Consider the following 12,371-nt stretch of genomic DNA (forward strand, 5'->3'; position numbering starts at 1 on the left):
AAAGAAAGAAAGAAAGAAAGAAAGAAAGAAAGAAAGAAAGAAAGAAAAAGAAAAAAGAAAAGCAAGCAAGCCCACCTTCTTATTGTTAGTTCCTAGCCAACTTCTTAGCCAATAGTAGGGAATCAGTTCACTGAATTCAACCTAAATTCCCCCAGGCCTTTGGTAAATGTGAGTTCCTTGCACTGTGGGTTAGGAAACAGACAATGTGAGAAATTATTTTAACATGACTGTGGGCAAGCTGTCTGGACAACAGACAATGCCATATGAAGATAATTTGAACTCCAGCCTATACCAATCGGAGGAAGAAGGCCAGCTAACTACAGCTTCAGTGAACACTGCCTCTGAGGAGGTGGAAGGATCAGAGAAATAAAACAAGATTTAACATTAAAATACCTATGTTCTTGGCACTGTGCCCACTTTATTCACCCATATTTTCTGACCTAAGGGAATTCAACACTGAAAGCTGGGCATTAATATCTCCATTCTGAAGATCAGGAGACTGCAGTTCAAAAAGGTTAGGGAAACTTAACCTAAGGTGACATGTTCTAGGACTCTGCCCTAGGCACTGTCAGTGCAACCAACTACTGTTCTTCCCGGCGAGGACAATGAACTTGCTTTGTTACTGACTCAGTTTATTGTGACTTACTGTGACAAGTGTCCTGACATATTTTCACTTGGTTCTGCATTCCTGACCTTCCAAAAACACATAATCTCTTTCATGTCTACACAGTTTACCTTCAAAGTCCTTTCACATCTATAGGGATAATATTCTTCTTACTATGGGGAAGGGCAGGGCCTTTTATGCCTGTTATGCTTAGAGAGAATAATGCCAGAAGAGTTTTTTAGGATCATCTGCTCCAAGTGTAAGTCTTTTCTTTCAAGGCTGGCTAGTCCACAGTCAAGACTGCAGGTGGCCCCCAGAATGTCAGGTGTGGCTCTGAAAGCAGGGGAACGAACCTTATAAATTGTACTGATACTAAAAGTAATCACATCTTTGAAAATAAAATAAAATAAATTACATTGCCATATGGAGATACAAGAGGGAATCCTAAATCATTAATGGAGAAGGAAATGATTTCCTATATAGGCCATTGGCAGGGAGGGGAAAGAAGGCACAGCAGGTTAAAAACCCAGAATTGCTACTGTTCCAAGTTGAAAAGCTAAGGAGTATGAAGTTTAAGACCATGGTGCAGGCCTATATGAAGAAAACTAATATACACACACATATATGTATATGTGTTCTTATATCAAAAAACCAACAACCACACATACACGTATGTGTATATTAATTTTCTTTTTTTAAGATTTTATTTATTTATTTGAGAGAGAGAGAATGAGAGAGAGCACATGAGAAGGGGGAGGGTCAGAGGGAGAAGCAGACTCCCCGCCGAGCAGGGAGCCCGATGCGGGACTCGATCCCGGGACTCCAGGATCACGACCTGAGCCGAAGGCAGTCGCTTAACCAACTGAGCCACCCAGGCGCCCTGTATATTAATTTTCTGATACTAGGTTGCTGGATCCAGAAAAGTTGAGGATTTGCTTTGGGCACTGTACTAGCCCAGTGATTTAAATTATCATGATCTATGTTGCCCTTTTACAAGCAAGAAATTATTAAATCTGCAATGTATACACTTGTTTCCTTCATTTAATAAGCAGTGGCTACTACATGCAGACACTGCCCTATGCACTTGGGATTTGGCAATAAATTAGACAGAATGTCTCTCTCCTGGAACTTCTATTTTAGTGGGGCAGACAACAAAGAAAAAATATCCAGGTGTGATGATGTGGTGGCAGTGGAGGGCCAAGAAGTAAATTGTATACATTATTTTGGAGAATACAGTATCAACATTGTCACAGGGTTATTGTGAGGATCAACTGAGAAGGAATAGTCTGAAAACTGTAAGGCCTTATATAAGTATTAATCCTATAAAGCATATGCTCCGACCTCTACTAGTCTGTCAACATTTGTGGTAATATTCATTTAGAAATTCAACAAGTGTTTGGTAGGAGGATGCAGATACATTTTGAATAATTTGTAATTAGTGAATCGACTGATGTCCTATTTCAATGAGCCATTTCACGATAGCAAGACCTTCCAGGAGCCCACAAACCACACTATAAGCAAAGTTGATTAGGAGCTGAAACGCATGAGACAAGCAAATACATGACTGTAAGAGTGGCTGTGGAGTGAGAAGGGGATAGGTTGAATAAGCATCAGAAAATGAGACAACTGCATCCAAAGAATCTTGAAATCTACCCAGAAAAGACCTTCTCTAGCAAAATTATGACCAGTGTGTAACTTAAGAGGTAGAATTCGGCTCATTTTAAACACTTTCAGCTCATTTAAACTTTGACATAAGGTGCTCCTTCGAGCACAAAACACAATGGTGCCTCCTGCACTCAGTTTAAATTAAGTATCATTCATTCCAAGTAGAACCTTCCTAACAAGTGAGAGACAAACGGCCCAAGAACAGATTTGGGAGTAAAACACTGCTTTTAAGCAGTAACAAAGTAACTGGAATTGGAACCAGGCCTTATTTCCTACTCTTCTGTCAGGGCTCTGCCATGCTGTCTGGACTATTACTGTCTCCCTCCTTGATGTGTATTTTTCTGTTGACTTTTTGTGGTTATAGTCTAGTGGACTAGGTGGCCAAGCGGTTGCTTTAAGGCATAGGGGTTCATGGAAATGGCAGAACTACCATAAAAAGGGCATTCTTTTACTTTCGTATAGGTATTTAAACAACACAAAACCATTAGCAACTGTTGGGGGCACCTGGCTGGCTCCGTCGGTAGAGCATGTGACTCTTGATCTTGGGGTTATAAGCACAAGTCCCACATTGGGTGTACAGATTACTTAAAAACAAGATCTTTAAAAAAAAAAAAAGTATTAAGAACTTTAAAACCTTGCTACTCAAAGTGTGGTCCACATACCAGCAGCCATCAGCAGGGAAAAAGAAATGCATATTGTCAGACCCACCCAGACCTACTGAATCAATCTCTAGGGGTAGAACCCAAGGAGCCACATCCTAAAGAAACTCTCACAGATGATTCTTATACTTGCTAAAGTTTAAGAAGTACTGTTTTATAACACAAATGCACTAGCTCTTAGATACACTAGAATGGTTAATAAGAAAAACCTGTTTTATTTTTCCTACCTAAGATTCAACTGAGTGTGAAGGTTATTCTGTTCTATCACCAATTATTGGTCAGCCTTCATTTTACATGTATAAATATAAAATATGTAATACCTTGTGTCAAGAACCAGCAAGTCAGCAAAATAAAAAATGAACAGCCAAAATACATGCTATCAATAGGGATTCATAATTACTTTTTATCAAAATACTATCCAATAAGAAGAGAAACACATTTGCAAGAGGCAAAGCACGTCTACATTTTAATTTCTAGCAAACTTTGTATGCATATATTATGTGCATGTATGTACGTTTGTGCATATATACACATATGCACGTACATGTGTGCACACACACGCACGCACACATTTATATACACATATGCACGTACATGTGTGCACACACACGCACACACACACACATTCTGGCTTTAAGGAGCTTAGTATCTGTAAAATGTGGCCATATGGATTCCCTATGATTATAGGTCCACGGCTATTATTTTATTTCTTTGAAAGCAACCATTCTTTTAAAACTGAAGTACTTAGCATTTAAAAAATAGGCAGAAAATCAGTTACTATCACTATGAGAACAGACTGCTCTCTGCACCATGGATTCCAAAACTGAGGAACACTGCCCAACCATACCAGTTAGACTCCTGCCTACCTTATTCATGAAGAATCAGAGGACATTCATCAATGTGCTACTAACCAATTAAAAAACATTTTTATTCAAGTATAATTAACATAGTTATATTAGTTTCAGATGTAGGATATACTAATTCAATAATTCTCAGTGCTGCTAACCAATTTATTATAAACATATTAGAACTTGGGAAATAAAGTTCGGTAATTAAACACTGAATAAACAGGCTAAAAAAACTGTTGTTTTTTTCTTCCAAAGGGGAATAAACTCTCTCTCTTACTACGTTTTTTTTAAAAGGGGAAGGAAAGCGATTTTTCATGACATTCAATTACCAGTTAATTCTTCACCCAATTCTGGACTCTAATGTTTACGATAGTGTGACTAGTTTGTCTGAAGAAGTTTTAACAGCTATTTTCAAGAAGCTATTTCAGGTAGCACCTAAACTTCTACAGGAGCTCCACCTGCTTGTGTTCTGACTGCTTACGGACAAAACTCCTACCCTACCCTCAAACTGTTTCATTACCTTTACCACCCTTAACTTGCTGTTTCTTCTTCCATGATAGGAAAATGTTTATCCAAGAGAGGTGCACTCAGAAAGTACAGTATTTCATTTTAATTTCTTTAAATTAATTTTCTTTAATATGAAGGACAGAAGGAAGGAGAGTAAGAAGGGAAGGAGGGAAAATAACCCATTATTTCCTATCAAATTTGATAAATATCTATGATGGAAAAAAGATAAGTTTGTTTATTTTGAAATTGTTTTAATTTACAAATACAAAACACCGTGGAAGACAAAAAAATGAAAGAAAAACACAAAACATATAAGCAAATTTTTACTCCATGAGCTTCTCAAATCCTCACTTATTCACCAATCCCCAAGATGAAAAACTCTTCTAAAAAGGTATTCAGCCGCCACTGTAAAAGAAAGAAAAATGGTCCATTTCAGTGTATAGAACATTTTAATAACAATGATTATTTGAAATTGCAATACGCTATAATTTTATGGAACTAAAATCAGTTATTTGAGAACCCCAAGAGAGCATAAAGGAGAAGAAACTGTACTTTGAAATCTTGGAACGGAAAAGATCCTTAGAAATGATGTGGCTTCTGCACAGGCTTATCTTAAAAACTCACAATCCTCTTTTGGGAAATGTGTTTAACAGTCTAAGTCTTATTTAACAGTCTTGTCTTTCTGAACAAGATGAAAAATATGAATTACATACAGGACAGTTAGTTGGTTAAGTTTTTCAATTTGATATACAATCAGCCAGTTGAAAATAAAGAATAAAACTAGCTCAACCGTTCCCAACTACAATCACTAAAAAACAGGGGTTTAATCATACTAAAAACAAAAATCACCTTTTCTACAAAAGAACTTCTAAATTTCAAAAGCCTAAACATTGTAACAGTATGTGGAGATATACATTTCAGTATTGTTTAATAATTTTTCTTAAGTAGGCTCCACACCCAATATGGGGCTTGAACTCACCACCCTTGAGATCAAGGGTGGCACGCTCTACCAACTGAGCCAGCCAGGCGCCCCTAGTATTGTTTAGTAATGTTAAAAAAAGAAAAGTAATTGTATTACTAGATGAAAGTAATACACCTGAAAGAAATACTCCTGAATATATGCTTTAATGTTAAGTATTTTTAACGTTTATGTTATTAAATTGTATTGCTGTAACTAAAATATCCACAACTATGTAAGTCCTTTAAATTATCATACTACGGCTATTACTTTTGACTGCTATAATTGTATAGAAGAGGAAAAACTTTTATCATAAGGAAAATAAAAAGTGGTAATTTAAGGGCGCCTGGGTGGCTCAGCTGGTTAAGCGACTGCCTTCAGCTCAGGTCATGATCCCAGGGTCCTGGGATCGAGTCCCATGTCGGGCTCCCGGCTCAGCGGGGAGCCTGCTTCTCCCTCTGACCCTCTCTTCTCTCATGCTGTTTCTCTCTCGCTCGCTCTCTAATAAATAAATAAATAAAATCTTTAAAAAAAAATAAATAAATAAAAAATAAAAAGTGGTAATTTAGCCTAATGAAAGAGAAGCTTGTGATTATATTTCATTTGCTATCATCCCAAAATAACCAGAACAGTGACTTATGCTCTTTTCAAGAGGGGAAAAAAAGATCTTTCGGTTTTACAGATGTCAAAGAATACCATGAGAAGAGTAAGTTTTGGTAGCTTTTCTCACAGAATGTTTTATTTGGTCTTCATGTTAATGTAAAAACTATCTGAAGGTAGATTTTTAACTCCTTAAACTCTGAAAGAATTTTGTTACTAGAAGACAAGTTTTCTAAGTAACTAGCTGTTGAACAATCTCTGACTGGTAAGATTGGTAAAAGATATTGTGTGTTTGCCATGGAAAAAATTAAGAGAAAGGAAACCAAATACTTGTTTCAAAACCCTCTTGGGAACAATCCGACTAATCTCAATCCAAAAGGGGGCGCTAAGAGTGCCTGTCCTAAACAGGCCACAATTTAGACAATGAAATGAAAGATTTTCTAGTACAAAACTAGGATAAGTAACAATGTTGGATAGATTAAAAACTCAAAAGTCTTCCCTAAGGGAATCTAGGAAAAAGGAATTTAACAAGGATAATGTTCCATTCTTAAGCGCAGAGGGATAGGGAGAGAGAATCTCCAGCAGACTCCCCAAGCGGAGCCTGACGCCCGGCTCGATCTCACAACCCTGAGATCATGACCTGAGCCAAAATCAAGAGTCAGACACTTAACCAACTGAGCCACCCAGGTGCCCTTCAATTGGTATTCTATCCTAGACATTGTCTATTTCAAAAAGTTTACTTACACAATGATGTTATTAATAGGGATATGGATCAACTTCACAAAAAAGCCAATGAATCCCATTATAGCAAATCCTATTGCTGTTGCCATGGCAATCTTCTGGAATTCTGGATTTAAAAACACAAAATTTAGATTATTTTTTGCATTGTCATTGCAAGTATAGGAGAGAAAACTAACAGTGACATAAATATACATACTAGTGTACATTTCTCCTGATAGTAAATATATAATTTTAAATTAAACAAAACATGATATTAAGAAATAAATTGCTTGACAGATTTTTAAATTTTCGTATTTTACTGATATTTAAGGACAAAGAAATAAAGTGGCTACCCATGCTAGTGAATCCACCAACAAGCAACAAAATATTCTACCTTCTTAGCAAATGAACAGAATACCAAAAAGAAATGAAACATGAATAAAATACACAGAATGTTTTAAAAGTTGTTATACTGTTAAAAGTATTAATTAGAGAAACACAGAACATGACTTTTTTTAATAAATAGGTCTGTTGTTCTTTGATATCACAATGAAGCCAGAAATAAAGCTTGAGAAGTCAAACTGGGCTGGGCACAATCTTATGTAAATGCTTCCATTTAATGTCATTTCCTCAGGGCGCTCCCCCTTCCCTCCTGACTTGGTTAGTCCTATTATGTGCTGTCCAAACTCCTATTTCTCTTCTATAGTCATTACCACAACTGTAATTAAAGTGATAATTGCCATTCATGACTGTCTTCCCTGAAAGATTCTAAACTACCCAAGAGCAAGGACTATTCTCTATTACATGTTTTTATGTATTATACTACATATATACTATAATGTAATATATTCTCTATTACATTCCCAGCTCCTAACTTCGGGCAGCACTCCAATGAATAAAGGTAAACAAATTCTGGTGCACCTTTTAACAGATGAATTACGATAAATAAGAATTTAACTTCCTAGGTTGGAAACAACAATACTGTTGATTTCATGTTAAGGTTTTGCTTAGGGGAGGAAAGGGGAGGGGGGCAGTGGCAGAGCAGGGAGGACTCCAAAAGATTTTCCAGAGTGGAAATGTGGAAGATATTAAAAACTCTGAAGTCATTAACTATGACTAAGGCAAACCTAACATGGAAAATAAGACTGTAATAATATTTCACCATTTGAAAATACATAAACAGAAAAATCTGTATAGTGTAAAAAAGTGTATACAATTTAGGAAGAAGTGACAGGATTAAAAAGCAATAAAGCAAAATTAATCACTACAAATGTTGATGGAAATAATGCATGAGTTATTAAACAGGAAGATTTTAATCAAAGAAAAGACAGGAAAATGCAAAGATTTAACCTTTCCCCCCATTTTAAAGCTATTACCTTTTCTATCAGGTTTAGTGCATCTTTTAACCAGCCGAATTGAGTCCTTCACAAACTGCCGACTTGGCTCAACAAACTGCATTACCTGATCCATGATGCCTGTTTAAACAAAACAAAGGAGTAAAAAAATACTCACTGGTGTTCCTTATCATAAAGTACTTGCTCAGGTATATCAAAATGTAAAGGAGACCAGCCAGGAATTCATGTCTGAGATGAGTCAATTCCATCTCATAAAATAAAACAAAAAAAATACAGATTCCAAGCCTAAACTGACATTATTTTTATAAACTCCAGTGAAACATCAGATCAAAGGCAATAAAAAAAGCACAGGTCTTACCTCCGTTTTTATGCTCCTAACATAACAGGCTAAATAATTAACAACCCATCCTCTCCTTACCCACTCTGCGGTCTTCTCATTGTTCCTGCTAAGGAGCCAGCAACGTTGGGATCCAACAAATATTTTCTATATTTTATCTTAAACGCTCAGAAACCAGTGTCAAGTGCAGTGAGGGCCAACTACGTGCTGCAAGAGTCTAGACTAGAGGCAACATGGATTTCAACCTGATTGTTCTAAACTATGGCCACACAACACTTTCAGAAAAGAGTGTATTTGTGTGGAATAGATCTATAAAATTTTCAGAAGATTAACTAAACCAAGATCTGGATTCTGAGAAGCTATTACCTATACTCCAAACCTTTAGCTTGGACACACCTGTTAAGAAAACACCACTTACATTTCATCACATAGGTTCTTCTGAGACGTGCATCGCCCAATAGAGAAATATCATCCAATCCCAGCTTTGAGAGCCACTGGTTATGAAAGGATGAGGCCAATTTACTCCTTGCATCCTACTTTATCTCTAGTGTTTAGACGAGTGGCCAGGCACATGAACACTCAATAAATTTCTGTTAAATCAATGAATGAGTCCCACTTTAAGAGCAGCTGGTGGTTCAAATCCCTGTCTATGAAATATAAACTCTCTGAGCTCCACTTTGCTCACCCAGGGCGGGCAGGCGGTTTAAAATTCTTAAACATTCTGAGCCAAGTACGTTGGGTCTGCCTGTTTTCTTAGTAGTTCACTTAATTCTTCAAATCCAGTGGGCTAAACTTTACAGACGTCCCGAAGAAAGCTAAGGGCTATTTCTTCGGGGTGGGGGGAAGCACAATGCACAACACTGCACTCACTTCCAGCGGAGGGGATCCAGTAACACACTACGATCTCTCGATCTAGAATCTAGACCAATCCTCCCACTATAGCCCACAGAAAGGGTGGTAGGGCCAGGGCTGAATACAGCTCTTCCGAGACAGGACGCTACACACAAATCCCCAAAGCCAACCCCGAGGGGGCTCCGGCGGCTGGCCGTGAACTCTGGACTAGAGCACAGAACATACCAACAGCTCCCAACAGCGTACGAGCTGCACACAGAGGAGGCCGAGGGCAAGCAGCCAGAAAGCCGAAGCCTGGGCCAGGACTTTAAGCGCTGAAGGACCAGAGGCCATCAGAGCCACTCTCCTTCGGGATCTCGGGAAGCCGCGGCCCTGGGACTTTGCTTCCACAGAAGGCCGTGCGAGTAGGTGTGCGCGCAGCCGGAAGCGCCAGACCTCGGTCTCAGACCTGAGCGAGCGGCCCTTCTTACCGCCCGCCGAGAGCCTCCCGGCAACACCCACCGCCTCGCCCACGCCCGCCGCCGACAGTCACAAAGGGTTCATCCCCAAGCCCACCACGAGACAGAGCCTCACCTGCCAGCCAACGACTCAGACGCGAGCGACACGTAGCACAAAAACGAACGGATCTAGGGCCACCGGAACCGGAAACCGGTTATCTGGCCTCTAGCCCGCCCACCCTTTCGTTCATTGGTCCTTTACGCGGAGACATCAGTGCGCAGGCGCAGCTCGAAGTATGGCTCGGACACGCATCCCGGAAGAGGTACGCTGCGGCGCTTGGCATAGATAGAGATCAATCAGAACTCTTATTGTTGGTAGGAGTGTAAGATGATGCGATCTTTTTGGAAAAGGTTTGGCAGTTGGTTATAAAACTAAGCACACATCACCCTATTACCTCATAATTCCAATTTTAGGTATTTACTGAAGATACATGAAAATATATCCACCTAAAGACTTGTGCAAGAATACAGCACGTTTATTTGTAATAGTCAAAAAAAGTGAAGTGATTCAGGGGTCCATCAAAAGAAGAATAGACAGGATGATGTATAGAAATGTTGAATCACTGTATTGTATAACTAACACTAATCTAACACTGTATGTTAACTGACTGGAATTAAAAACTTTTTAAAAAGAACATATAAACAAAAAGGTATTATTTCCACAATTAAATGCTATTACACAATTGAGAGAGAAAAAAATGTATCTATGCAACAATACTGATGAATATCAAAAACCTGGTGAGTGAAATAGGTCTCTGAGAAAGAGTGCATACTTTGCAATTCTGTTTTTAAGGAGTTCTAGGCAAGGTAGAATTAATGTATGGTGAAAACAGTGTTTGGAAGTAACGATTGAGGAGGATAAGGAAACGGGTGAAAATATGTAACTTGACAAGGGTTAGGGTTACACAGGTGTCTTAGTTCAGGCTGCATAACAAAATACCATAGACTGGATGACTTAACCCATAAATATTTATTTCTCACAGTTCTGGAGGACAGAAGTCCCAGATTAGGGTGCCCACATGGTTGGGTTCTTGGTAGAGGACCTCTTCCTTGTTTACAGAGGACTGTCCTCTCTTTATATCCTCATACAGCTGAGAGCGTGCTAGTCCTTCCCCTTGTATGGTACTAATCCCTTCATTGGGCTCCACCCTCATTACCTAATTACCTCTGAAAGGCCCCACCTCCATCACAGTAGTACTTCAACAAAAGAATGTGTTTGGGGAGTTCAAATGTTCAGTCCATAGTAACAGGTGTATGCATTTCTCACAGCTCATCAAATAGTACTCTTAAGGTCTCTGCATTCTGCTTTATGTAAAATTTGCCTCAAAAACTAAAGCACTATAAACAGATATTGGACCCCGGTTAAACAGGAGTGAAGTATACAATTATCTGCAGTCTACTTAGGTAAAAAGGTGGATTCATGGTTTGATAGAGGAATGGATAGGTAAGTGATAAAGCAAATAGAGGAAAGTGTTCATTGCAGACTCTTAGTTGTGGTGTAGGTATGCACTGAACAATTTTTATGTATGAAATCTTTTGTAATATGGGGGAAAGTATACACAGATCACTAAGTCAAGTTTTTTTTTTTAATTTTGGTCTGACAAATAATGATGAATATAAATTGAAAGTACATGTGATAGAAATTTTAAATTGCCCCTTAATTTAAAAATATCAGTGAAATACTAATGGTGTTATTTGAGATAAGCTGAATTAATGCCCCATTTAGATTCCTGAATCTCTGCCTGAAGGAAAAAAAAAGTTAAAAACCCTGTGTAGATAGAACAAATTTTAAAACATCACATTTAAGTAATAAAGCCTCTGGTTAGATTGATGAATATTTTACTCAGAGTTTTCATCTTTTGTTCCTTAAAGTAGGAAAATATAACCTTTAACTGCAAATGGGATATATGATATTTTTTACACTTATTTTATTTGCAAGCAAGATCTCTTTGCTTCTTTGAAGGAGAGTTAAAAATTATAGCTCTACATCTTCCTTTTATAGACTTTCAAAGTGGGTATTGAAAACATAACTAAAGTTTTCATTGCATAATTTAAGAAGTTCTATTTTTTCTTAAAAAATAATATTGTATCATATGATGTGATATATGTATGTATGTATATATGTCTATGTTTAGGAAAAGGCTAATTCAAATTTGCTAATGTTTAAATTTTATTACCATTGCCAGTTCTTACCAGTTTACATTTTCAAACTTTAAAGTTCTTTTTTTTTTCTTAAGGTAATAAGATATTTCATAAAGGGATAGTAAAACTCTACCATATCCTGGGTGTTAGGGACGTTCCTACCTTAGAACAAATCCCTGGGAAGCTATGCTTCAATATCCAAGTGGTGAGAACAAACCCCTGCTGGTTTGGCCCCGCATACAGAGACAAATGCTAGTTCCAGAGCTCACCGTTTCAATGTTGATGTCACAACGGCTATCCTTGACTTGTGTCAACTGTGATGTTCTCTTATTTGTTTACTTGCTTCAACTAGGCTTACGTATTTTTGTTCTCTTATCTTTTAATTCTTCTGTAACATCCTGCCCCTCCTTATTCTCCCAACTCTCTATTTCCTTTTACTAGGCTTCCTTTAAATCCCTCTTCTTGGGAATTTATATTTTATTTCCCCTCTAAGATAAATAGTACTTTTATAAGGTAAGAACCACACAACAGGGACGCCTGGGTGGCTCAGTCGTTAAGTGTCTGCCTTCGGCTCGGGTCATGATCCCAGGGTCCTGGGATCGAACCCTGCATCGGGCTCCCTGCTCT

The 12,371-nt window shown here is 38.0% G+C and overlaps 1 protein-coding gene across 1 annotated transcript; it reads right to left on the minus strand.

Annotated features, from left to right (window-relative positions):
- Window positions 1-4,273: 4,273 nt before the first annotated feature.
- Window positions 4,274-9,751, minus strand: SEC61G (SEC61 translocon subunit gamma). Its single transcript, XM_021703703.1, has 4 exons — window positions 9,679-9,751; window positions 7,938-8,036; window positions 6,586-6,688; window positions 4,274-4,688 (listed from the first exon to the last, which is right to left on the minus strand). The coding sequence occupies exons 2-4, from the start codon at window positions 8,029-8,031 to the stop codon at window positions 4,679-4,681; spliced, it is 207 nt and encodes a 68-aa protein (XP_021559378.1). The 5' UTR covers window positions 8,032-8,036; window positions 9,679-9,751; the 3' UTR covers window positions 4,274-4,678.
- Window positions 9,752-12,371: the final 2,620 nt, after the last annotated feature.

Source organism: Neomonachus schauinslandi, chromosome 12 (genome assembly GCF_002201575.2).
Source record: "Neomonachus schauinslandi chromosome 12, ASM220157v2, whole genome shotgun sequence".
Classification (NCBI taxonomy): Eukaryota; Metazoa; Chordata; class Mammalia; order Carnivora; family Phocidae; genus Neomonachus; species Neomonachus schauinslandi.